At 40.0% G+C, this 26253-nt stretch overlaps 1 protein-coding gene across 1 annotated transcript; it reads right to left on the bottom strand.

The window, feature by feature from the left end:
• Positions 1-2147: 2147 nt before the first annotated feature.
• Positions 2148-24278, bottom strand: ccdc137 (coiled-coil domain containing 137). The gene is made up of 6 exons (XM_063018917.1): positions 24090-24278; positions 22295-22431; positions 4674-4899; positions 3393-3475; positions 3217-3296; positions 2148-2900 (listed from the first exon to the last, which is right to left on the bottom strand). The coding sequence occupies exons 1-6, from the start codon at positions 24152-24154 to the stop codon at positions 2700-2702; spliced, it is 792 nt and encodes a 263-aa protein (XP_062874987.1). The 5' UTR covers positions 24155-24278; the 3' UTR covers positions 2148-2699.
• Positions 24279-26253: the final 1975 nt, after the last annotated feature.

A 26253-nucleotide genomic window follows, 5' to 3' on the forward strand; every position in this document is an offset into this window, starting at 1 on the left:
TTGAACATTTTACTGGGCTAAATGTCCTCAATTTATATATGAAAAAATATTATTTAGCCTATAACTTGAGAATTAAAACAGCACAAATGTTCCTTTTAGCAGCACGAACCAGCACAAACGTAGCACAAACGAATGAGATGCTTTTGATGCAATTTGGACGTTAATGGGGGGCTGGTGACGTCACAGGTGTAACATTTATAACGTAATAACTTAAGAATTAAAAGAGCACAAATGTTTCTTTTAGCAGCACAAACCAGCACAAACGTAGCACAAACGAATGAGATGATTTTGGTGCAATTTGGACATTTTTAGGGGCCAAGTGTCATCACTTTATAAAAAAATATAACATTTATAGCGTAATAACTTGAGAATTAAAACAGCACAAATGTTTCTTCTAGCAGCACAAACCAGCACAAACGTAGCACAAACGAATGAGATGCTTTTGATGCAATTTGGACGTTAATGGGGGGCTGGTGACGTAACGGGTGCAATATTTATAGCGTAATAACTTAAGAATTAAAAGAGCACAAATGTTCCTTTTAGCAGCACGAACCAGCACAAACGTAGCACAAACGAATGAGATGCTTTTGATGCAATTTGGACGTTAATGGGGGGCTGGTGACGTCACAGGTGTAATATTTATAGCGTAATAACTTGAGAATTAAAACAGCACAAATGTTTCTTTTAGCAGCACAAACGAATTAAAGGGTTTTGGTGCAATTTGGGCTCTGATGGGGGCTGAGTGACGTCACGGGTAATAAAATATAATACTTAATTTCTCTAAAACGGTGCCAGCACAAACGATGATTCCTACGGCACAAATCAGCACAAACGAATAATAATATTTATATTTCATTTCTGACCACATGGGGGGCCAGCTTAGAGAAAATAAGATACTCTCTTCAAGGATCAGTACAGAGGTTTTATACAACCTGGCAGTCCTTCTTGACATTTGTGGAAAATATGAAAGCTGGAAATATGACCCATTACGAGATATTAGGTTTATGATATGAAGGATGTATTTATTTTGGTATTACTATGTGCCTTGTTATTTTATTACGTAGAAATCTGTCATTTATTTTTATTTTTGGTGTATACAGGTCTGGGGGTGGGGGGAAGGGGTTAAAGGGGATTGGGATTTCTGTAGTCTGTATATTGTAAAAATCTTTAATAAATGCATGAGTGATTGTTTCAGCTGGCAACAGGTTAGTTAACCCTAACTGATGCAGTGAGTAGCTTCTCATTTGTTAAACAACCATGTCGAAAGACACATCCTGTGGTCGTGGAAAAGATGTTAATCTGTTTCAGAAGGGTCAAATTATTGGCATGCATTAAGCAGAGAAACATCTAAGGAGATTGCTGAAACTTCTAAAATCGGGTTAAGATTTACCCTGTTCCAGAGTGATGGGAGCATCAGGATAAGAAGAGAGGCGGCTGAAGTGATGCACCCACTGCCTGTGGGGGCAGTGCTATAATCTGGGGTTGCTGCAGTTGGTCAGGTCTAGGTTCAGCAACGTTATGTGCCCAAAGAATGAGGTCAGCTGACTACCTGAATATACTGAACGACCAGGTTATTTCATCAATGGATTTTTTCTTCCCTGAAGGCACGGGCATATTCCAAGATGACAATGACAGGATTCATCGGGCTCAAATTGTGAAAGTGGTTCAGGGAGCATGAGACATCATTTTCACACATGGATTGGCCACCACAGAGTCCAGACCTGAAACCCATTAAAAATCTATGGGATGTGCTGGAGAAGACTTTGCGCAGTGGTCCTAATCTCCTATCATCAATGCAAGATCTTGGGGAAAAATTAATGCAACTCTAAACAAAAATAAATGTTGTGACATTGCAGAAGCTTGTGGAAACGATGCCACAGCGAATATGTGCCGCAGTATATATACAGTGGTGTTAAAAAAAATAGCAGTCCAACACCATTAACCTGATAAATCACTGTTTTTAGTAGAAATGCTATTTCTACATAGCAAATAATTTACTTGAAAGTGTAGTAGAGTAATGAAAACAAAACAAACCCAACAATTAAAACATGCATGCCGCTCATTCTGAAAAATCGAAGCATTGATTGAAAATAATAGCAGTGAGGAGTTCAATTGGTGAAGTCATTCATTCTGCAGAAGAACAGGTGTCCATTTTGGTCTTTATTTAAGGTAGGAGGGTGGCAAATGTTGCACAGGTTGGTCATAGCGCATTTACATACATACATACATACTGTACAGTATATATACACATACATAGACATATAAAATTTTATACTGTTATACACAGCTGACCACTAGCTGACAGGTGACCGCTATGACCACTATGCCCGCACAATACTTGCACTTGGTTACGTTTAAAAGCTAAAATGTTAATCCCATTTAATTTAGTATAAAGTCAATAAACCAACAATTGTGGTTGTTTATTATTTTTAGGCAGAAAACCTGCAATATAACACAAAATTTAGTTACAGCATTAAACAGAAAGCTGCACAATTGTTTTTAAGTTCCTAATTAAAAAATTGTTCAGGATCAGGTAGCTAATCATGATAACAATAAATTAGAATGTCATGCCACAAAATGTAATTTTATCACCAACATATTTAAAAGGTGTGTATATTTTTGATCTTTTTTTGTCCTTTACAACTGTATGTAAACGGCTGATTTCATGTTTCTAGCCTTTGTAACAATTGTAGTGGATATCACTGAGGATTTAGGAGTTTTTTTATCCTTGCTTTCTGGCATGCTTGTTGCTCCTGTGTCTGCCTCTTTAGGCGGCGGTAGGCCTGGACCACCCTCTCGTGTTCCTCTTTCACGATTCTTTCTCTTGCCATGGATGGTTTAACTGCCGACACTTTGGTGTGTTCAAGTACAGAATTCAGAAGAAGGCTCTTGGGTGCCCTCTAGACGAAGAACAAGACGAAAAAGATATATGAGATAAATAAAAACAAGTGGGAAATATGCATAATTATAGACGTTAGTGATTCACCCATCAACCAATAACTGACAAATAAAAAAAATATATTGTTAATGCTGTTGGTTTAAAATGTATTTAAAAAAAAAAAAACTTCCAACAGCTGAAGCTTGACAGTTGATATGACAGTTCTGGTTAAGAGTTGCAAGAGATGATAAAGAGCAGTGTTCATGGTGCAATAAAATGATCTTCTCTATAAACTTTTGTTCAGTTAGTTTGGGAAGGGGGGGTTAGATGTTGTTTACCTGAAATTTTACAGAAGCTGTGCTTGGTTTGGCAGTCAGTGATGGAGGTGCTAGGACAACCTCTCCAAAATGCATTTTATCTTTAAAAAGACAAGACAGTTTATTACAATGCACAGGCAGTTGACAAGGGTAAATGCAAGATAATGAGTTTTAATAAATAAAATAGGTGCACATGCCTATAAAAAAGTCTTTTTCCATGTTCCTCTCCTGTCGCCCAACCTTTTTTTTATGCAGCCGTTGTAATCTTTTTTTTCCAACTCTATATAGAAAAATAAAATCAATATTAAAATACATACGAAACTTAGTTACCTGTAAAAAAAAACCATATCAAGTCTTAGCATTTTAATTTTTGCAATTGTTTTTTTTTCCTGTCTGAATGATTGAAAACTCAGAAGTTTATTACAAAAAAATTGAAAAATACATTATTTATGTTGCAGTTCAAAGGAATAAAGCCCCATGTAAACGTTTGACTTCTAAAGTATGTTAAACCCTTGATTTGCTATATTGTGTAAACAATAATTTTATTTGTACTGCTAAGACTACAAATTTTTTTTACAGTTTTTAATTATTTGGGAACCATGAACAGTAATTGTAACAGTTTTACATGTGAAGTTTTGCCCATTTTTGCTTGCTTCAGCTGCTAAAACACTATTGTTTGATTCTATGATGTACCATACATTTTAAATACAATACATATCTGGACTGCTGGCATACATAGTGGTCAGCAAAAGAAACAAACTACTTGCAATATGGTCCTCTTGAGAAATACATAACCCAATACATTACATGTGTCAACATGTAATATGCATAAAATGCTTGTGCACAGATGCACAGATTTGACTGACACAGAAGTTGATACAACACATTGCATAATAACTGTACAAACAAAGCATTTGCCTTTCATATTGCACATAACCATTGTCTACTACAATCCTTTTGTGCGGTGCACAGATGCTAAAAAAAGTTGCAAATGAAGGGCACATTCATGTTGTTTATAGTGTATAGTGACTTCTGTTTACAGATGATGGAATACCCACATCCACATACATAATCAGTGGGCTCTCAAACCAGTGAAACTCATGTTATGGCCACTAATGCACCCACACAATGGCAGATATTGGCTTTTGCACATTTTGCTGATAATAAGTTGGTGGACGGTCCCTTTGGCCTAGAGAACTTTGTGCTGTTTCTTTATAAAATTGATGCCGGTCTTTCTTCTTGTTTAGGAGTTTCAGGTTTTATTTTACTTGTTTATATTTACAAAATGTAATTTAGTCGATAAACCAAAACATAAGTAATTTCTTTGTTCTTTTGTTAGTTAAAAGTTTAAAATAATGAACAAAACACGGATTCGTGTTTTTTTTGGATATTTCTAAATGTCCTAACTTTTCCAGAAATTAGGGTTTGTACAAATGCAAGTACAAACATGTATGCACACATGCTCATAAATAACTTACAGTTTCTTTTTTTCAGACTTCTGTTTTTTGGACTTTGTTTCTTTGTCTTTAGGTTCCTGCTCTGGCTGTCTCTCCACCTGGTTTTTAGTGAGGAAGAAAACATGCTGCGTTTCCTGAGACATGCGCCTTAGGTAAGCTCTCTCTGATTCTTGCTTTCTTCTGCGAAAGTGAGGAACTGGAATATCTTCCTGTTTACACTTGTCTGTCTGAAGTTTGGATGTGTGAGCTGTAAATAAATGATGAGTAAATACATGTGATCAGTGTTCTTTTGGAGAAATATCACAAAAAAAATTGTTAGGCTTAACTACCTTATAGGCCACAACTTCCAGCAATAATTAATTAATAACAAATAAAACGTTAATACAACATAATCAGCAAAAATATACATAGAGCACATATATTTTGCAATTATAAAGTGTTTGGAACAACTCTGGTTAAAAGGGTCTAGTTAAATTAATAATTGTACATAATTTAGCTACTCCAAAGTAAGCTAAATTACCCAACACACAACAATTTCACTAGCAGCAAAACAGACATAACACTTTTATCACTATGCTAGTTGGTATTAAATGCCTAGACTTTTCTCCTCCAATTACATGTTTGGTCATTGTGGCTAAATGATTTAATCTTTTGTTTTATCTAATTATAAAACTCTGCTCTACATGCACCATTTCCATGAGGTAATAGTTTGGTGTTCCCGACCTAGTCAAAGAGACCACTGTTTGGACTTATAAAAAATAATTGGTAATAACTGGTATTAAAAGGAGTTACTTAGAAATTACTACAAATCTATTCAAATAAATTTTTGGCACACATGGCATTCATTTTTTCCAAAAAAGATCTGGAATGCTGATTCATCTGACCACAATACATGTTTCCACTGTGTGATGGTCCATCCTAGATGCCTCCAAGCCCAGAGAAGTCAACGTTGCTTCTAAACTAGGTTAAAATAAGGCTTCTTTTTTGCACACTAAAGTTTTAAGTGGCATTTGTGCATGTTACTTCATATTGTAGTGCTTGACAAAGGTTTGTCAAAGTAATCCCTTGCCCATGTAATTATATCAGCTAATGTTGAGTGGCGGTTCTTGATGCAGCGCCGTCTGAAGGATCAAAGATCACAGGCGTTCAGCTTAAGCTTGAGCTCTGTGCCTTTACGCACAGAAATTTCTCCAGATTCCTTGTATTGTTTAATGATATTATGCACTGTAGAGGGAGAAATATGCAAATTCCTTCCAATCTTTCTTTAAGGTACATTGTTTTTAAACATTTTAATAATTTTCTCATGCATTTGTTAACAAACTGGAGATCGTCTGGCCATCTTTGCTCATCAGACTCAGCCATGGTTTTGTACCAAACCATGATTACAATCACCTGTTTACATCACCTGTTTAGAATTACACCATTATTCACCTCATTACTAGCCCTAAATTGCCCCATCCCAGCTTTTTTGGAATGTGTTGCAGGCCTGAAATGCATGAATGGATGTTTATTAATACACTCCTGATCAAAATCTTAAGACCAGTTAAAAAATTGCAAGAATTTGCATTTTGCACTATTGGATCTTAAGAAGGTTCTTAGTAGAGCTTCACAATGCTAAAAGAAGAAATGGGAGCAAGAGACAAAAGATTTTGATCAGCCAATTTATTGACAACTGCATTTACACTCAAACATGCTTTTTTCAGCTGATCAAAAGTTTAAGACCACAGCCTTTAAAAGCCAAAATCTGCGCAAAAATTTGGATTCCATGTCATTTTCTGTCAAGTATTCACACTGTCAAGACCTCCTGATGGCAAAAGCAAAAAAGCTCACTGACTTTGAACGTGGTAGGATTGTTGAGCTGCATAAGCAAGGCCTCTCACAACGTGCCATCGCTGCTGAGGTTGGACGCAGTAAGACAGTCATTTTGCATTTATTAAAAGATCCTGAGGGTTATGGAACAAAAAAGTCAAGTGGTAGACCCAAAAACATTTCACCGGCGCTGAGCCGCAGGATCCGATTAGCTGTCAAGACACGGGACGATCCTCAACCCAAATTAAGGCCATTACTGGTGCTGACTACAGCTCAATAACCATCAGACAGAATCTGCGAGGGAAGGGCTTCAGAAACATCTTCAAAGGCCACGTCTCCTTCAACGCCACAAAATTGCCTGTTTGGACTTTGCAAGGGAGCACCAAACATGGGCCATTAAAAGGTGGAAGAAAGTTTTATTCTCTGACGAGAAAAAAATTAACCTGGATGGTCCTGATGGCTTCCAACATTACTGGCATGACAAGGAGATGGAGGAACAATGGAGCTTCAGGTTGTGCAGGGGCATCAAACAGCAGCTGGCTATGTGGAGATGTTGCAGCAGGCATCCCTGATGACTGAGGGCTCTCGTCTGTGTGGTAATGACTGGGTTTTTCAACAGGACAATGCTGCAGTTTACAATGCCCGCCTGACAAAGGACTTCTTCCAGGAGAATAACGTCACTCTTTTGGACCATCCTGCGTGTTCCCCTGATCTAAATCCGATTGAGAACATTTGGGGATGGATGGCAAGGGACGTTTACAAAAATGGACATCAGTTCCAGACAGTGGATGCCCTTCGCGAAGCCATCTTCAACACTTGGAGCAACGTTCCCACTAGCCTCCTGGAAACACTTGCATCAAGCATGCCTAAACGATTGTTTGAAGTGATCAACAAGAATGGTGGAGCTACTCATTACTGAGTCCTTTTTTTGACACTTTGATTTCTGTTTTGAGGGGGTTTTCGGGTTTTTTTGAGCTACGGTCTTAAACTTTTGATCAGCTGAAAAAAGCATGTTTGAGTGTAAATGCAGTTGTCAATAAATTGGCTGATCAAAATATTTTGTCTCTTGCTCCCATTTCTTCTTTAAGCATTGTGAAGCTCTACTTAGAACCTTCTTAAGATACAATAGTGCAAAATGCAAATTCTTGAAATTTTTTAACTGGTCTTAAGATTTTGATCAGGAGTGTAAATAAAATGAAGTTGACTAGATAAAACATGAAATATCTTGGGTTCACTGTCTGCAATCAAATAAAAGTCAAAGTAAATGTAAGGAACACTGCATTTTTATTTGCATTTTCCGTGCTGGGGGTGTTGAAACACAGTCGAGTATTTTCGTCTTTCAGCTATTAAAGTAGGCTGTGATGTGTATTGTGTTGTCCAATGAATCGTTTTTTTTCTCCAAGATCAAGTGAAAGGCTAAGCATGTGTGCACTGTCCTCAACCAGCCTGCATTAGGTCAGTGATAATTAGAAATCAGATGTAAATCAGTGTACATCATACATGCAACACAATGGCATAGTTTTTTTTTTATATATTTTTTTTAATAAACTATTTTTATTTTTTCAATTTACACAAGTTTCAATTTACATTCGTGTGTGTGTGTGAGTGTATTCTAAACTTCTAAAAATGTATTTACTGAAGTCAGATGTAAAGCAGTGTGTTAGTTTATGGAGATCGGACTGCTAAGTTTAAGGATTACAATTTAAACTAGAGAGTGCATTTCCGGAGAAAATGCGAGTGTGATTGCCATGTGCCGGTCGGCGTGCGTGCGCGCTTATCCGAACGCCGTATCTAAGCTGGGAGCAGCGTCGACGGGCCGCACGGCTCAGAGTCGGAACAGCGTCGACGTCCGGACGTCTAAGAAACGGGCGTGGCAGACGGGCGGGGCTGCGTATGACCATGCTGTATCCAAGTCGGGGTGTCATCAGTGGGCTAAACAAATTAGAGTTGGAACGGCGCAGATATCTCGAAATATTTTAAAAAAGGGCGTGGCAGGTGGGCGGGGCTGCGTATGACCATGCTGTATCCAAGTTGGGGTGTCATTAACTGGCCAGATGATTTACAGTTGGAACGGCGTTGATATCTCGAAATATTAAAAAAGTGGGCGTGGCAGGCGGGCGGGGCTGCGTATGACCATGCTGTATCCAGGTTGGGGTGTCATTAACTGCCCGGATGATTTACAGTTGGAACGGCGTTGATATCTCGAAATTTCCAAAAAATGAATGGAAGTGAATGGGGCTGAAAATCGGGCGTGGCAGGTGGGCGTGGGTTCGAGTCCCCATGCTGTATCTGAGTCGGGGTTACATCAGTGGGCTTTACAATTTAGAGTTGGAACGGCGTTGATATCTCAAACTTTCAAAAAATGAATGGAAGTGAATGGGGCTCTTATAGGTTAAATAAAGGTTATAGAAATAACCATTAAATAACCATTAAAAAAAATGAATGGAAGTCAATGGTATTGCGCAATCTATGATCGGCTGTGTCTCATTTACAGCTTTCAGGCATAGTGCACTCACACTTCGGTCCCTCCTTTAGCATGTAGCCATTGCCTTTGATTTTAATGCATCCGTTAGCCTTGAAGCTAACATATAGAAATATCTTTTTTTCTGTTGCAACGCGAACGATTTGACGCTCCCTGCTAAGTGTCACTGCAATATAATTTCATTCTGTGCAGCGTTTTCACCTTAAAAATCACTAATACTTTAGTTACAGACCAAAATAAGTCAGATTTTTTGTCGGCCGCCATTTTCTGCTCTCAGAACGGCCTGAAGATGCCGCCTACGTCATCACGTTGACGTTCTATGGAAAGCCAAAGGTGTCAAGATTTGTGTCCCAAAATTCGGGCATAAACGGGCATAAATGCCACACGGATGGGCGTATCCGGATGATTTTTTGGATTTGGGCGCTAATTAATGACCCGGTCGATCAAGGGTTGGAACGGCGTTGATAGCTAGACATTTTTTTCGAAATGAATGGGAGTCAATGGGGCAAAACGGGCACCTTAAAACGGGCACTGTGCCCACAGTGTTGGTTCGATCCAAAAGCTGTATACAAGCAGTCCATTCCCGTATAGGCCGGACGATTTGGCACTGGAACGGGGTCGATATCTCGAAAATTGCGGACGAAGAAAGGGAGACAAAAAACGGGCGGAATGGCAATAATATATTGAAAACGAAAATAACAACTAGAGAGTGCATTTCCGGAGAAAATGCGAGTGTGATTGCCGTGTGCTGGTCGGCGTGCGTGCGCGCTTATCCGAACGCCGTATCTAAGCTGAGAACAGCGTCGACGTCCGGACGTCTCAGAAACGGGCGTGGCAGACGGGCGGGGCTGCGTATGACCATGCTGTATCCAAGTCGGGGTGTCAGCAGTGGGCTAAACAAATTAGAGTTGGAACGGCGTTGATATCTCGAAATATTAAAAAAGTGGGCGTGGCAGGTGGGCGGGGCTGCGTATGACCATGCTGTATCCAAGTTGGGGTGTCATTAACTGGCCAGATGATTTACAGTTGGAACGGTGTTGATATCTCGAAATATTAAAAAATGGGCGTGGCAGGTGGGCGGGGCTGCGTATGACCATGCTGTATCCAAGTCGGGGTGCCATCAGTGGGCTAAACAAATTAGAGTTTGAACGGCGTTAATATCTCGAAATATAAAAAAAGTGGGCGTGGCAGGCGGGCGGGGCTGCGTATGACCATGCTGTATCCAGGTTGGGGTGTCATTAACTGCCCGGATGATTTACAGTTGGAACGGCGTTGATATCTTGAAATTTCCAAAAAATGAATGGAAGTGAATGGGGCTGAAAACCGGGCGTGGCAGGTGGGTTTGGGTTCGAGTCCCCATGCTGTATCTGAGTCGGGGTTACATCAGTGGGCTGTACAATTTAGAGTTGGAACGGCGTTGATATCTCGAACTTTCAAAAAACTGAATGGAAGTAAATGGGGCTCTTATAGGTTAAATAAAGGTTATAGAAATAACCATTAAATAACCATTCAAAAAAAATGAATGGAAGTCAATGGTATTGCGCAATCTATGATCGGCTGTGTCTTATTCACTAGCTTTCATTCATAGTGCACTTACACAGTGCTCACACTTCGGTCCCTCCTTTAGCATGTAGCCATTGGCATTGATTTGAATGCATTTGTTAGCCTTGAAGCTAACGGATATAAATATCTTCTTTTCTGTTGCAACGCGAACGATTTGACGCTCACTGCTAAGTGTTACTGGCTTATAATTTCATTCTGTGCAGCGTTTTCACCTTAAAAATCACTAATACTTTAGTTACAGACCAAAATAAGTCAGATTTTTTGGCGGCGGCCATTTTCTGTTCTCAGAACGGACTGAAGATGCCGCCTACGTCATCACGTTGACGTTCTGTGGAAAGCCAAAGGTGTCAAGATTTTTGTCCAAAAATTCGGGCAAATACGGGCATAAATGCCACACGGATGGGCGTATCCGGATGATTTTTTGGATTTGGGCGCTAATTAATGACCCGGTCGATCAAGGGTTGGAACGGCGTTGATAGCTCGAAATTTTTTTCAAAATGAATGGGAGTCAATGGGGCAAAACGGGCACCTTAAAACGGGCACTGTGCCCACAGTGTTGGTTCGATCCAAAAGCTGTATACAAGCAGTCCATTCCCGTATGGGCCGGACGATTTGGCACTGGAACGGGGTCGATATCTCGAAAATTGCGGACGAAGAAAGGGAGACAAAAAACGGGCGGAATGGCAATAATATATTGAAAACGAAAATAACAACTAGAGAGTGCATTTCCGGAGAAAATGCAAGTGTGATTGCCGTGTGCCGGTCGGCGGGCGTGTGCAGGTCGGGGGCGCGCATGCGTTTAGAAGTGGTGCGGTGCATGGGGTGTGAATACTTTCTCCCAGACAGGCCACTGTATCTGTGCACAAGCTGTGGTGTGAGCACAAGTTCACTCTGGGTGTGTTTGAAAAGCCAAACCTGTAAAAAAATGCATTTCTGCACGTTTGTACTGCTTACAAATCAGTACTCATTCATTTACATATGATTATCACTGCAGGGGCCATGGTATTGCGCAATCTATGATCGGCTGTGTCTCATTTACAGATTTCAAGCATAGTGCACTCAGACTTCGGTCCCTCTTTTAGCATTTAGCAATTCCCATTGATTTTAATGCATCCGTTAGCCTTGAAGCTAACGGATATAAATATCTTTTTTTCTGTTGCAACGCGAACGATATGACGCTCACTGCTAAGTCTAACTGCACTATAATTTCATTCTGTGCAGCGTTTTCATCTTAAAAATCACTAATACTTTAGTTACAGACCAAAATAAGTCAGATTTTTTGGCGGCCGCCATTTTCTATTCTCAGAACGGCCTGAAGATGCCGCCTACGTCATCACGTTGACGTTCTGTGGAAAGCCAAAGGTGTCAAGATTTTTGTCCAAAAATTCGGGCAAAAACGGGCATAAATGCCACACGGATGGGCGTATCCAGATGATTTTTTGGATTTGGGCGCTAATTAATGACCCGGTCGATCAAGGGTTGGAACGGCGTTGATAGCTCGAAATTTTTTTCAAAATGAATGGGAGTCAATGGGGCAAAACGGGCACCTTAAAACGGGCACTGTGCCCACAGTGTTGGTTCGATCCAAAAGCTGTATACAAGCAGTCCATTCCCGTATGGGCCGGACGATTTGGCACTGGAACGGGGTCGATATCTCGAAAATTGCGGACGAAGAAAGGGAGACAAAAAACGGGCGGAATGGCAATAATATATTGAAAACGAAAATAACAATAACAACTAGAGAGTGCATTTCCGGAGAAAATGCGAGTGTGATTGCCGTGTGCCGGTCGGCGGGCGTGCGCAGGTCGGGGGCGCGCATGCGTTTAGAAGTGGTGCGGTGCGTGGGGTGTGAATACTTTCTCCCAGACAGGCCACTGTATCTGTGCACAAGCTGTGGTGTGAGCACAAGTTCACTCTGGGTGTGTTTGAAAAGCCAAACCTGTAAAAAAATGCATTTCTGCACGTTTGTACTGCTTACAAATCAGTACTCATTCATTTACATGTGATTATCACTGCAGGGGCCATGGTATTGCGCAATCTATGATCGGCTGTGTCTCATTTACAGCTTTCAGGCATAGTGCACTCAGACTTCGGTCCCTCTTTTAGCATTTAGCAATTCCCATTGATTTCAATGCATCCGTTAGCCTTGAAGCTAACGGATATAAATATCTTTGTTTCTGTTGCAGCGCGAACGATATGACGCTCACTGCAAAGTCTAACTGCACTATAATTAGTGTGATTGCAGAATGCAAGCACACTATTGTTATTGTTATTTTCGTTTTCAATATATTATTATTATTCTGCCCGTTTTTTGTCCGTGCTTCTTCTCCCGCAGTTTTCGAGATATCGACCCCGTTCCAGCGCCAAATCGTCCGGCCCATACGGGAATAGAGCGCTTGTATACAACTTTTTGATCGAACCAACACTGTGGGCACAGTGCCCGTTTTAAGGTGCCCGTTTTTCCCCATTGACTCCCATTCATTTTGAAATGAATTTCGAGCTATCAACGCCGTTCCAACCCTTGATCGACCGGGTCATTAATTAGCGCCCAAATCCAAAAAATCATCCGGATACGCCCATCCGTGTGGCATTTATGCCCGTTTTTGCCCGAATTTTTGGACAAAAATCTTGACACCTTTGGCTTTCCACAGAACGTCAACGTGATGACGTAGACGGCATCTTCAGGCCGTTCTGAGAATAGAAAATGGCGGCCGCCAAAAAATCTGACTTATTTTGGTCTGTAACTAAAGTATTAGTGATTTTTAAGATGAAAACGCTGCACAGAATGAAATTATAGTGCAGTTAGACTTTGCAGTGAGCGTCATATCGTTCGCGCTGCAACAGAAACAAAGATATTTATATCCGTTAGCTTCAAGGCTAACGGATGCATTGAAATCAATGGGAATTGCTAAATGCTAAAAGAGGGACCGAAGTCTGAGTGCACTATGCCTGAAATCTGTAAATGAGACACAGCCGATCATAGATTGCGCAATACCATGGCCCCTGCAGTGATAATCACATGTAAATGAATGAGTACTGATTTGTAAGCAGTACAAACGTGCAGAAATGCATTTTTTTACAGGTTTGGCTTTTCAAACACACCCAGAGTGAACTTGTGCTCACACCACAGCTTGTGCACAGATACAGTGGCCTGTCTGGGAGAAAGTATTCACACCCCACGCACCGCACCACTTCTAAACGCATGCGCGCCCCCGACCTGCGCACGCCCGCCGACCGGCACACGGCAATCACACTCGCATTTTCTCCGGAAATGCACTCTCTAGTTTCATTCTGTGCAGCGTTTTCATCTTAAAAATCACTAATACTTTAGTTACAGACCAAAATAAGTCAGATTTTTTGGCGGCCGCCATTTTCTATTCTCAGAACGGCCTGAAGATGCCGTCTACGTCATCACGTTGACGTTCTGTGGAAAGCCAAAGGTGTCAAGATTTTTGTCCAAAAATTCGGGCAAAAACGGGCATAAATGCCACACGGATGGGCGTATCCGGATGATTTTTTGGATTTGGGCGCTAATTAATGACCCGGTCGATCAAGGGTTGGAACGGCGTTGATAGCTCGAAATTCATTTCAAAATGAATGGGAGTCAATGGGGAAAAACGGGCACCTTAAAACGGGCACTGTGCCCACAGTGTTGGTTCGATCAAAAAGTTGTATACAAGCGCTCTATTCCCGTATGGGCCGGACGATTTGGCGCTGGAACGGGGTCGATATCTCGAAAACTGCGGGAGAAGAAGCACGGACAAAAAACGGGCAGAATAATAATAATATATTGAAAACGAAAATAACAATAACAATAGTGTGCTTGCATTCTGCAATCACACTAACTAGAGAGTGCATTTCCGGAGAAAATGCGAGTGTGATTGCCGTGTGCCGCCGGTCGGCGTGCGTGCGCGCTTATCCGAACGCCGTATCTAAGCTGGGAGCAGCGTCGACGGGCCGGACGGCTCAGAGTCGGAACAGCGTTGACGTCCGGAGCGGGGCTGCGTATGACCATGCTGTATCCAAGTCGGGGTGTCATCAGTGGGCTAAACAAATTAGAGTTTGAACGCCTTTGATATCTAGAAATATAAAAAAAGTGGGCGTGGCAGGCGGGCGGGGCTGCGTATGACCATGCTGTATCCAGGTTGGGGTGTCATTAACTGCCCGGATGATTTACAGTTGGAACGGCGTTGAAATCTCGAAATTTCCAAAAAATGAATGGAAGTGAATGGGGCTGAAAACAGGGCGTGGCAGGTGGGCGTGGGTTCGAGTCCCCATGCTGTATCTGAGTCGGGGTAACATCAGTGGGCTTTACAATTTAGAGTTGGAACGGTGTCGATATCTCAAACTTTCAAAAAATGAATGGAAGTGAATGGGGCTCTTATAGGTTAAATAAAGGTTATAGAAATAACCATTAAATAACCATTAAAAAAAATGAATGGAAGGCAATGGTATTGCGCAATCTATGATCGGCTGTGTCTCATTTACAGCTTTCAGGCATAGTGCACTTACACAGTGCTCACACTTCGGTCCCTCCTTTAGCATGTAGTCATTGCCATTGATTTGAATGCATTCGTTAGCCTTGAAGCTAACGGATAGAAATATCTTCTTTTCTGTTGGAACGCGAACGATTTGACGCTCAAAGCTAAGTGTTACTGGCTTATAATTTCATTCTGTGCAGCGTTTTCACCTTAAAAATCCCTAATACTTTAGTTACAGACCAAAATAAGTCAGATTTTTTGTCGGCGGCCATTTTCTGTTCTCAGAACGGCCTGAACATGTCGCCTACGTCATCACGTTGACGTTCTATGGAAAGCCAAAGGTGTCAAGATTTTTGTCCCAAAATTCGGGCAAAAACGGGAATAAATGCCACACGGATGGGCGTATCCGGATGATTTTTTGGATTTGGGCGCTAATTAATGACCCGGTCGATCAAGGGTTGGAACGGCGTTGATAGCTCGAATTTTTTTTCAAAATGAATGGGAGTCAATGGGGAAAAACGGGCACCTTAAAACGGGCACTGTGCCCACAGTGTTGGTTCGATCCAAAAGCTGTATACAAGCGCTCTATTCCCGTATGGGCCGGACGATTTGGCACTGGAACGGGGTCGATATCTCGAAAACTGCGGGAGAAGAAGCACGGACAAAAAACAGGCAGAATAATAATAATATATTGAAAACGAAAATAACAATAACAATAGTGTGCTTGCATTCTGCAATCACACTAACTAGAGAGTGCATTTCCGGAGAAAATGCGAGTGTGATTGCCGTGTGCCGGTCGGCGGGCGTGCGCAGGTCGGGGGCGCGCATGCGTTTAGAAGTGGTGCGGTGCGTGGGGTGTGAATACTTTCTCCCAGACAGGCCACTGTATCTGTGCACAAGCTGTGGTGTGAGCACAAGTTCACTCTGGGTGTGTTTGAAAAGCCAAACCTGTAAAAAAAATGCATTTCTGCACGTTTGTACTGCTTACAAATCAGTACTCATTCATTTACATGTGATTATCACTGCAGGGGCCATGGTATTGCGCAATCTATGATCGGCTGTGTGTCATTTACAGCTTTCAGGCATAGTGCACTCAGACTTCGGTCCCTCTTTTAGCATTTAGCAATTCCCATTGATTTCAATGCATCCGTTAGCCTTGAAGCTAACGGATAGAAATATCTTTTTTCTGTTGCAACGCGATCGATTTGACGCTCACTGCTAAGTGTAACTGCACTATAATTTCATTCTGTGCAGCATTTTTACTTTAAAAATCACTAATACTTTAGTTACAGACCAAAATAAGTTCGTTTTCAAATCGGCAGCCATGTTGCTTTTTCGGAACAGTCCGAGGTGGTTGCCTACGTCATCACGTTGACGTGTTATGGAAGGCCAAAGGTGTAAAAATTTTTCTCTCAAAATTCGGGCAAAAACGGGCATAAATGCCACACAAATGGGCGTATCCAGATGATTTTTTGGATTTGGGCGCTAATTAATGACCCGGTCCATCAAGAGTTGGAACGGCATTTATAGCTCGAAATTTTTTTCAAAATGAATGGGAGTCAATGGGGCAAAACGGGCACCTTAAAACGGGCACTGTGCCCACAGTGTTGGTTCGATCCAAAAGCTGTATACAAGCAGTCCATTCCCGTATGGGCCGGACGATTTGGCACTGGAACGGGGTCGATATCTCGAAAATTGCGGACGAAGAAAGGGAGACAAAAAACGGGCGGAATGGCAATAATATATTGAAAACGAAAATAACAATAACAATAGTGTGCTTGCATTCTGCAATCACACTAACTAGAGAGTGCATTTCCGGAGAAAATGCGAGTGTGATTGCCGTGTGGCGGTCGGCAAGCGTGCGCAGGTTGGGGGTGCGCATGTGTTTAGAAGTGGTGCGGTGCGTGGGGTGTGAATACTTTCTCCCAGACAGGCCACTGTATCTGTGCACAAGCTGTGGTGTGAGCACAAGTTCACTCTGGGTGTGTTTGAAAAGCCAAACCTGTAAAAAAATGCATTTCTGCACGTTTGTACTGCTTACAAATCAGTACTCATTCATTTACATGTGATCCGCTTGTTAAGTCGTGACGTGTCGACCTTATGAAACGTCACATCCGGGTCCAAGTTGGCTGAGACCCCTCGTATTTTCAATATACCACAGTGCTGTGTCCGAGTCGGAAAAAAACTACCCAACTGTCTTTCTACCGCTTTTCTTGCAATTAGATATCATGAAGTAATATTTTTGTTCATAATTTAATGTAAACTGTCAAATTGTATATTCATTACACGTGTTTCAAGCTGTTTTTAATTTACATGTAATATGTTCATATAATTTACATGTGATATCCTGGATTTTTTATTTTTATAAGCTATAAGCTATACTGATTAAAAGTAAAACCAAAGAGTCAGAAATGTCAGTTTTCATGTAATGAATTAAAAATATGACCGCTTACCTCTTGATGAGTTGACATGAAATTAAATAATGACATGAACTAGTGTACTGCACATCTTGTCTATATTTATATATATCCAAGTTTCTTATAAAAACAAAATAAAAACTCAATATGTTCGCAATTGGCGTATAACAAACAAAACTACGGTAAAAAATCTATTGCTCCGCGTCCTCTTTCTTTCCGTATATTTTATATATATTTTCCGTATATAGAGCCAATACAATTCTGCCCTCTTAAGGGCTAACCAAAGAGGACTAATGAATAACAGCATACATTGATTACCAGGAAAAATTATCAATAGTTAAAATACCAAGTCTCCACTTCAAATAAGTATTATTTAACCAAACAGGAAATATTTATGACAATAAACATAGAAAATTACAATTAGTGCAATATTGCTTTTACAATATATATAAAAAGGTTCAGAGGTTCAGCCTTATCTTATCTTATCATATCATAGTTGTTTGCGTTTGGACCCGGAAATGGTCCGAACGTCACGTGTGACGTCAGACTTAACAAGCCCATTATCACTGCAGGGGCCATGGTATTGCGCAATCTATGATCGGCTGTGTCTCATTTACAGCTTTTAGGCATAGTGCACTCAGACTTCGGTCCCTCTTTTAGCATTTAGCAATTCCCATTTATTTCAATGCATCCGTTAGCCTTGAAGCTAATGGATAGAAATATCTTTTTTTCTGTTGCAACGCGATCGATTTGACGCTCACTGCCAAGTCTAACTGAAGTATAATTTCATTCTGTGCAGCATTTTTACTTTAAAAATCACTAATACTTTAGTTACAGACCAAAATAAGTTCGTTTTCAAATCGGCAGCCATGTTGCTTTTTCGGAACAGTCCGAGGTGGTTGCCTACGTCATCACGTTGACGTGTTATGGAAGGCCAAAGGTGTCAAAATTTTTCTCTCAAAATTCGGGCAAAAACGGGCATAAATGCCACACAAATGGGCGTATCCAGATGCTTTTTTGGATTTGGGCGCTAATTAATGACCCGGTCCATCAAGAGTTGGAACGGCATTTATAGCTCGAAATTTTTTTCAAAATGAATTGTAGTCAATGGGGCAAAACGGGCACCTTAAAACTGGCACTGTGCCCACGGTGTTGGTTCGATCCAAAAGCTGTATACAAGCAGTCCATTCCCGTATGGGCCGGACGATTTGGCACTGGAACGGGGTCGATATCTCGAAAATTGCGGACGAAGAAAGGGAGACAAAAAACGGGCGGAATGGCAATAATATATTTAAAACGAAAATAACAACTAGAGAGTGCATTTCCGGAGAAAATGCGAGTGTGATTGCCGTGTGCCGGTCGGCGGGCGTGCGCAGGTCGGGGGCGCGCATGCGTTTAGAAGTGGTGCGGTGCGTGGGGTGTGAATACTTTCTCCCAGACAGGCCACTGTATCTGTGCACAAGCTGTGGTGTGAGCACAAGTTCACTCTGGGTGTGTTTGAAAAGCCAAACCTGTAAAAAAATGCATTTCTGCACGTTTGTACTGCTTACAAATCAGTACTCATTCATTTACATGTGATTATCACTGCAGGGGCCATGGTATTGCGCAATCTATGATCGGCTGTGTCTCATTTACAGATTTCAGGCATAGTGCACTCAGACTTCGGTCCCTCTTTTAGCATTTAGCAATTCCCATTGATTTCAATGCATCCGTTAGCCTTGAAGCTAACGGATATAAATATCTTTGTTTCTGTTGCAGCGCGAACGATATGACGCTCACTGCAAAGTCTAACTGCACTATAATTTCATTCTGTGCAGCGTTTTCATCTTAAAAATCACTAATACTTTAGTTACAGACCAAAATAAGTCAGATTTTTTGGCGGCCGCCATTTTCTATTCTCAGAACGGCCTGAAGATGCCGTCTACGTCATCACGTTGACGTTCTGTGGAAAGCCAAAGGTGTCAAGATTTTTGTCCAAAAATTCGGGCAAAAACGGGCATAAATGCCACACGGATGGGCGTATCCGGATGATTTTTTGGATTTGGGCGCTAATTAATGACCCGGTCGATCAAGGGTTGGAACGGCGTTGATAGCTCGAAATTCATTTCAAAATGAATGGGAGTCAATGGGGAAAAACGGGCACCTTAAAACGGGCACTGTGCCCACAGTGTTGGTTCGATCCAAAAGTTGTATACAAGCGCTCTATTCCCGTATGGGCCGGACGATTTGGCGCTGGAACGGGGTCGATATCTCGAAAACTGCGGGAGAAGAAGCACGGACAAAAAACGGGCAGAATAATAATAATATATTGAAAACGAAAATAACAATAACAATAGTGTGCTTGCATTCTGCAATCACACTAATAACAATAGTGTGCTTGCATTCTGCAATCACACTAATAACAATAGTGTGCTTGCATTCTGCAATCACACTAATAACAATAGTGTGCTTGCATTCTGCAATCACACTAAAAATAACAATAACAATAGTGTGCTTGCATTCTGCAATCACACTAATAACAATAGTGTGCTTGCATTCTGCAATCACACTAATAACAATAGTGTGCTTGCATTCTGCAATCACACTAAAAATAACAATAACAATAGTGTGCTTGCATTCTGCAATCACACTAATTACTATAATGGTACTAAACACACATAAATTCCAAATACAAGAACCTGAAGCTTTGCTAGCTAAACTGCAAAAGCAACAAGGACTTTTTATTAAATTTTACACATCAAGGACTGGAGCAGTCATGACCGTTTTAAGAAGAATGGTGATATAAGAGTGGGGAAAGGTGCACACAGGTGGACTATATTCTATGCAGGAGATAATAGTATACAGCCTGAAAGAGATTAGAGACTTAATGTGGTGGCAAAGGAGAGTGTATTTAGACAGCACTGGCTAGTGGTCTGTAGGATGTCTTTGAAGGTGAGGAGGAAAAGAGTCAGGGCAGAACCAAGGATCAGATGGCATAGATTAAAGGATTAGGACTGATGTTTGATATTCAGTGAAGAAGTGAGACAGGCACTGGGTAGTAGTAAAGCGGTGCTCCTTGGCAACCGCTGCAAAAGTGTTGAGTTCTTTTTTTTATATTTTGTTTATGCATTTTCTCCCCTCTTTCTCCCTTTTAGCGTGTCCAATTGCATCATGCTTCCTCTCCACCAATGCCGATCCCTGCTCTGATTGAGGAGAACGAAGCTAACCCACGCCCCCTCCGACACATGGGCAGCATGCCGTATGCATCTTATCACCTACACTTTGACGAGTGCAGTGCAGCTCAGCGTTGTGTACAGAGACGTAATTGCCAGCAGAGGTCGTAATTGCACCAGTCATGGGAGAGAGACCCCATCCGGCTTAGTCCCGCTCATATCTGAACAACAGGCCAATCGTCGTTCATGTGGCTGCTCAGCCTTAGCCGCCAGGCAGAGCTGAGACTCGATACGATGTATTCGAGATCCCAGCTCTGGTTCCAGGGTGTGTTTTTACTGCTGCCACCTGAGCGGCCCCAAAAGTGTTGAGTTAACCAGCTACAAAGGTACTTGGTGTGACACCTAGACAGACAAAGGAAGAAAAGGAGATTGGTGGTAGAAGGAGGAAGTGCAAGTTTAAGAAGAAAGAAACTGGCAAAAAAGAACTGGGATCTCTAGAGAGACAGGAGTACAAGATGCAGGGTAAGGCAAAGAGAAAAGTGCCAAAGGTTAATGGCAAACTGTATAAAGTTGAACATTAAGGATGATGAAAAAGACTTGTATCAATTGGCTAGACAGAGGAACAGAGCTGGAAATGATATACGGCAGGTTAGGATGAAAAAAGATGCAGGTGGGAATGTATGTAGGGAATGCAAGATGGCGATGAATGATCCACGGTGGCAACCCCTAATGAGAGCAGCCAAAATGTATGCAAAAAAAATCTGTGTGAAAATGCTCTTGGATAATGATTATTCAAAACACTTTATTGTGCTCTACTATTAGACCATGACACATAGGCTGCATTTAGACAGAAAGACCATTTTAAAGTTTGTTGAGACAGATGTTCAGAGTTTTTTACTGTTGGAATTACTACAATTTAAATTAAAAGTCAACATTTGAATCTTTAAAAAACCCAAGCCTCAAATCTATGCTTTTTAAGTTTTATTTAATTGCTACAGGGGCGGCAAAGTGGCTTAGTGGGTAGCACTGTCACCTTACAGCAAAAAGGTCCTGGGTTTGATTCCCAGGTGGAGTGGTCTGGGTCCTTTCTGTGTGTAGTTTGCATGCTCTCCCCGTGTCTGCGTGGGTTTCCTCCAGGTGCTCCGGTTTCCTCCCACAGTCCAAAGAGATGCAGTCAGGTGAATTGGAGATACAAAATTGTCCATGACTGTGTTTGACATTTAAACTGATGAATCTTGTGAAACCAGTAATTAACTACCTGTTCTGTCATGAATGTAACCAAAAGCATGTAAAACATGACATTAAAATCCTAATAAAATAAATAAAAATCTAATTGCTACAAAAAGCTGAACTAAAGCAAACAAGCCTGATTATTAGTAATCAGAAAATATATTCTCTTACTGCCAGAGCTCTTATCTAGCTGGAGTAAAATGGAATTTTAAGTTATTTCCACAAGGGCTTGATACACAAAATCACATCGGTTCTGATTGCCTTTCATTCACTTTATTGTCCTAATCTATTTATTACTTTAATGTATTTTCATGCTGCATTTACTGTAAATAATTATTTTAATAATATATTGCAATTTTATTAGTTTATCTCAACACTATACTTAACCTAAATAAGAATTCCGAACATGGGGAGAAAACAGCAACTATGGTAAATAAATCCATTTTAAAGAAGCACCTCAAAACAGAGCAAACAAGTCAGACTATTTGCTAATTCATGAAATAAATACCTCTGTTGACTTTCTTCAGTTTACTGGAGCGCTGATTCATTTTCTCTTTGCTTTTCATAATTTCACGCAGACGGAAAGGTATCTGCTCCAAATGTTCCTCCGCTAGTTTAGGTTTCACAGCTTCCTTTTTTTTCTTGCTAAAAGAAAAATGCAGGGATATAAACCATACAATATATAAGAGGCAATTATATCTAACCCTATACACTAATTTGAAAATAGTTTTGGATGGGGATGTAAAGTTCTTCACATACCACTTTTTATTAAAAGTCTACACACTCATTTTTATTTAGAGTACATTTGAGTACATAGCTAGTATATTGTATACCTTACTGCCTTCCAGGAGTACAGAGACCTTGGAAACAGAAATTACCCCTTCTCAGCAAATAAAAGTAACTCCAAGTTAAACAAGTTAAAGTCCAATTCACACGTGCATGCAAAACAATTTAAAGAAATTTAGACTGAGACAAAAAGTTTTAGTTTAGGTCCTGCATATAGTGAGCATATGCTTGTACACAACCATGCCACTTTCTTGTGTGCGCAAACACAGTTGCATCTATTCAGACCTGCCTGACTGCAAATCACTGATAGTGTACATTATATTAGTGAGAGGTTTACTCATGATAATTTTGACAGGTGTCAAATATAATGGGGTTAATTAGTCAAAAGTCAAGGCAAAGGAAGGCTTTTCAGTCTTTATTGCTTAAGCACATGTGTACAATAAATCAACATGTAATTTCCTGACAGTAATTTTTTTTTTACCCTAAACACCTGTTATGATAGGGTGCAAAGAGTGTAGCTGCGGTATTTTATTAAAAAAATTGGGGCTGTACATAAGGTAAAAAAAGAATAATAAAGACAGACAACCGGGGTTCATTACAAGTTTAAATAGTTGATCAACACACCCCCACCTTTACACATACAAACACAACCATAGGCATTTTTGCTCATATGTGATTGTGTGTATGCAAATATGTAATTGGGAGAGAGGGGTGAATACTTTTGCTCAAACAGGTGATTGTTGGTACTCCTTGGCTGCTGCCAAGTGGATGCTTAGTTGGGAGGTTGCTATGGTAGCGTTTTAATTGCTAATGTATTATCTGGGTGGTTGCTAGGGTTTTGATACACAGTTGCCAAAGTGTTACTATTGATAGTTGGTTGTTAAGGTGTTGGTAGAAGGGTAGTAGGAAAGTGAATAGTCGTTACTGAGCTGTTTCTAGGTTTCTAAGGTGTTTAGGGTGAAAAAAAAAATACAAATGGAGAAATAGAAAAGTGTGGGTCAGTATGTTTGTAGATTAGAATTTGACGACCTATACTGAATGTATACGTAAATTTTGGTGGCTGTCGGGTCTCTCGATCAAACAGAAGTACAGTACATTGACGTGCCTTTTACAAAAAATTAGTAGGAGTGAACAGGACAAAAACAAAAAATAAATAAATAAAAACAAGCGTGGCGGGTGAAGGAGTGCGCGTATCCAAAAGCTGTATACAAGCTATCGTGTCATCAGCGGGACGGACGTTTTAGAGTTGTAACTGTGTCGAAATCTTGACTGTTTCGAATTGCAGAAGAAGAAAGCAGGCCAAAAAGGATTTAATAATAATAATAATAATACGCGTGTGATTCTGCGCAATTTTTTTATTTAAACTACTTTTGAGCCCTAGTAATTTCCCTAGTAAAAGTCAACAAGTCAAAACCTGTTATCGTAAAAACTCAATCAACGCTTAACACCAATTGTGTATTTTTCTAAGCATTAGAATACCGAATACTTGCACACAGAATATAAAACTTTCCAGTTACCTTAACTGTCGTATGTTCGTTTGCTGATCGGGACAAAAGGTTTTGCTTGAACTCTTTTTTACCATATTAACTTTTTAAAGCTTACTCTCCGTGCCCATGAGTTAATTTTTCCCCCTTCTTCTAGTAATATTTTTTTTAGCAGTAAGCATCAAGCCTTTCCATGTATTACCGCCACGTACTGGACTGGAGTGTGGATACAATCGCATACTTACAGAGTACGTACTGGATTAGAGGAAGTTTGCACTACTACTCGGCCGGTAAAAAGTATGTAAAAAAAGTACATACTTTCAGTACAGAAGTGTGCAGTATGCACACAACACTGCTACGTACTACATCCGCCATCTTACTAACGTCAAGTGATGACGTGGGGACGTGATGACGCAATATCACCATAGTTACAGACTCATTACAAACCTTACTCGCCAACAGTTTTTATATTTATCGTCTTTTTGTTATTTATTCCTTTTTAAAATTGTTATTTTATTTGTCTTACTTACACTTGTAAACAGAGGACTCTCCGTTTTCCGCTATCTTTCTTGTTTCTTATTCCGCTTCTAACGCCTACGCAGCTCCAGTTGCATTATGGGATACATTCGTGTGCATCGCTTGCATACTCAAACATGGCTGCCCAATAAGTAGGTCACCCGGGTACTTCTCGTGTACCTTTTTGTGTGGATGCAGCTTAAGACTGCTAGGAAACGTTCTGGTGTTTACATAATAGGTATAGATTAAATTTATCGAACAGCGATACAACTGTTCTTTGTAATGAAGGCGCAACAATCTGCAATTATTTTCGACACATTTTGGATCACTGCAAAAATATTACAATTTTTAAAATTTGTGATAAATAATATTACACTATTTATTACTAATAATAAAGTAATAATACATTTGTCTTAGATTTTGTAGTGTAAATACATTGATATTTTCAAAAATAAGCCAAAAAGTGTGTAATGTTTGTAGATATATTTATTTGTTTATTAAATGTAATACATATACCTGTTTTATAAATTATTCATATTATTAATAATATAATATTATAATTATTATTATTATGAAATGCATATTTCCAAAAATAAGATTTGTAGTACGTGAGGGGAATTAATGTGTGCATATAAAACTTGGATTGACATCAATAAATCAAACTAAAAGAGATTTATATTTATTTATCTGCCAAATTAAATAATATATTGATCTCTTTATATTAAAGTTGGTTTGACACTAATAAATCAAATTGAGATTTATCGACTTAACTGAGCTGTGATTGTTATAAATGTTGTCTACATTTATTTCGTTAGTTTTACGACAGTCCCTAACTGTAAACTTGAACAGTCTATGTTTTGGTTTTTCTTTTAGTAAATAAACATTATCTTGGATTTGACATAAATGTGAAACTGTAGTGTTTTGAACATTTTAATTTGCCAATCAAATGGTACACTGGGTAAGTAGTCCTATAATGTGTTTTTTAGTGAGCTAGAGTGGAATGCCAATTGACAATAAGAAGCGAGGCTTACAGTAGACCCTTGACTTACAAATTTAATTGGTTCCAGAGCGCTGTTCTTAAGTCAAAATGTTCGTTAGTTAAACCTATTTTTCCCATAAGAAATAATGTAAATAGAATTAATCCATGCCAGAACCCCCAAACCACCCCTTATAGAATAGACATTCCTGTAATAAACAATAATAAACAATACAGAGTAGTACTGTACAGTACATAAAAACACACACATCACACTTCAGTACAGAACGTGTGCAGTACCATACACCATAATAAATTTCCTTTTTTTTTTAAATAAAATGTATCTAGCAGAAACAACAAACTTCTTTATTTCAATAGTGTTGTATTTTGTAGGTGTAATTGCACGAAAGAAAAAAAAAAACTACTTTACTTTTTCTCTCTCCCTCACTGTCCCCGCTGTCTGATACACAGTGACAGCTACTGGCAGGAGTAATTATACAACAACGAATAGTAAAAGATTTTTTAATTTTCTCAACACTACACTTTTTGTGCACCTTCTTTGGGGACATTTTAATACTGAATTTAAGAAAATATAAAGAAAACACCGGAAAATCTGCAATCTGCGGTTATATGGTCTGCAGGACCAACTGAAGGAAGATGTGAAATCTACTGTTACAGACATGTGTTGCTCTGTAATACCTTCGC

Source organism: Trichomycterus rosablanca, chromosome 22 (genome assembly GCF_030014385.1).
Source record: "Trichomycterus rosablanca isolate fTriRos1 chromosome 22, fTriRos1.hap1, whole genome shotgun sequence".
Classification (NCBI taxonomy): Eukaryota; Metazoa; Chordata; class Actinopteri; order Siluriformes; family Trichomycteridae; genus Trichomycterus; species Trichomycterus rosablanca.

What these genes read in the sequence shown, in the direction of transcription:
- ccdc137 (XM_063018917.1), bottom strand. Translation starts at nt 24,154, where the DNA reads ATGGTAAAAAAGAGTTCAAGCAAAACCTTTTGTCCCGATCAGCAAACG. An exon ending in ACTGAAGAAAGTCAACAGAG is followed by an intron (nt 4,900 to 22,294) that starts GTATTTATTTCA and finishes ATTTATTTACAG; the next exon opens with CTCACACATCCAAACTTCAG. An exon ending in AAGTCTGAAAAAAAGAAACT is followed by an intron (nt 3,476 to 4,673) that starts GTAAGTTATTTA and finishes TTTTCTATATAG; the next exon opens with AGTTGGAAAAAAAAGATTAC.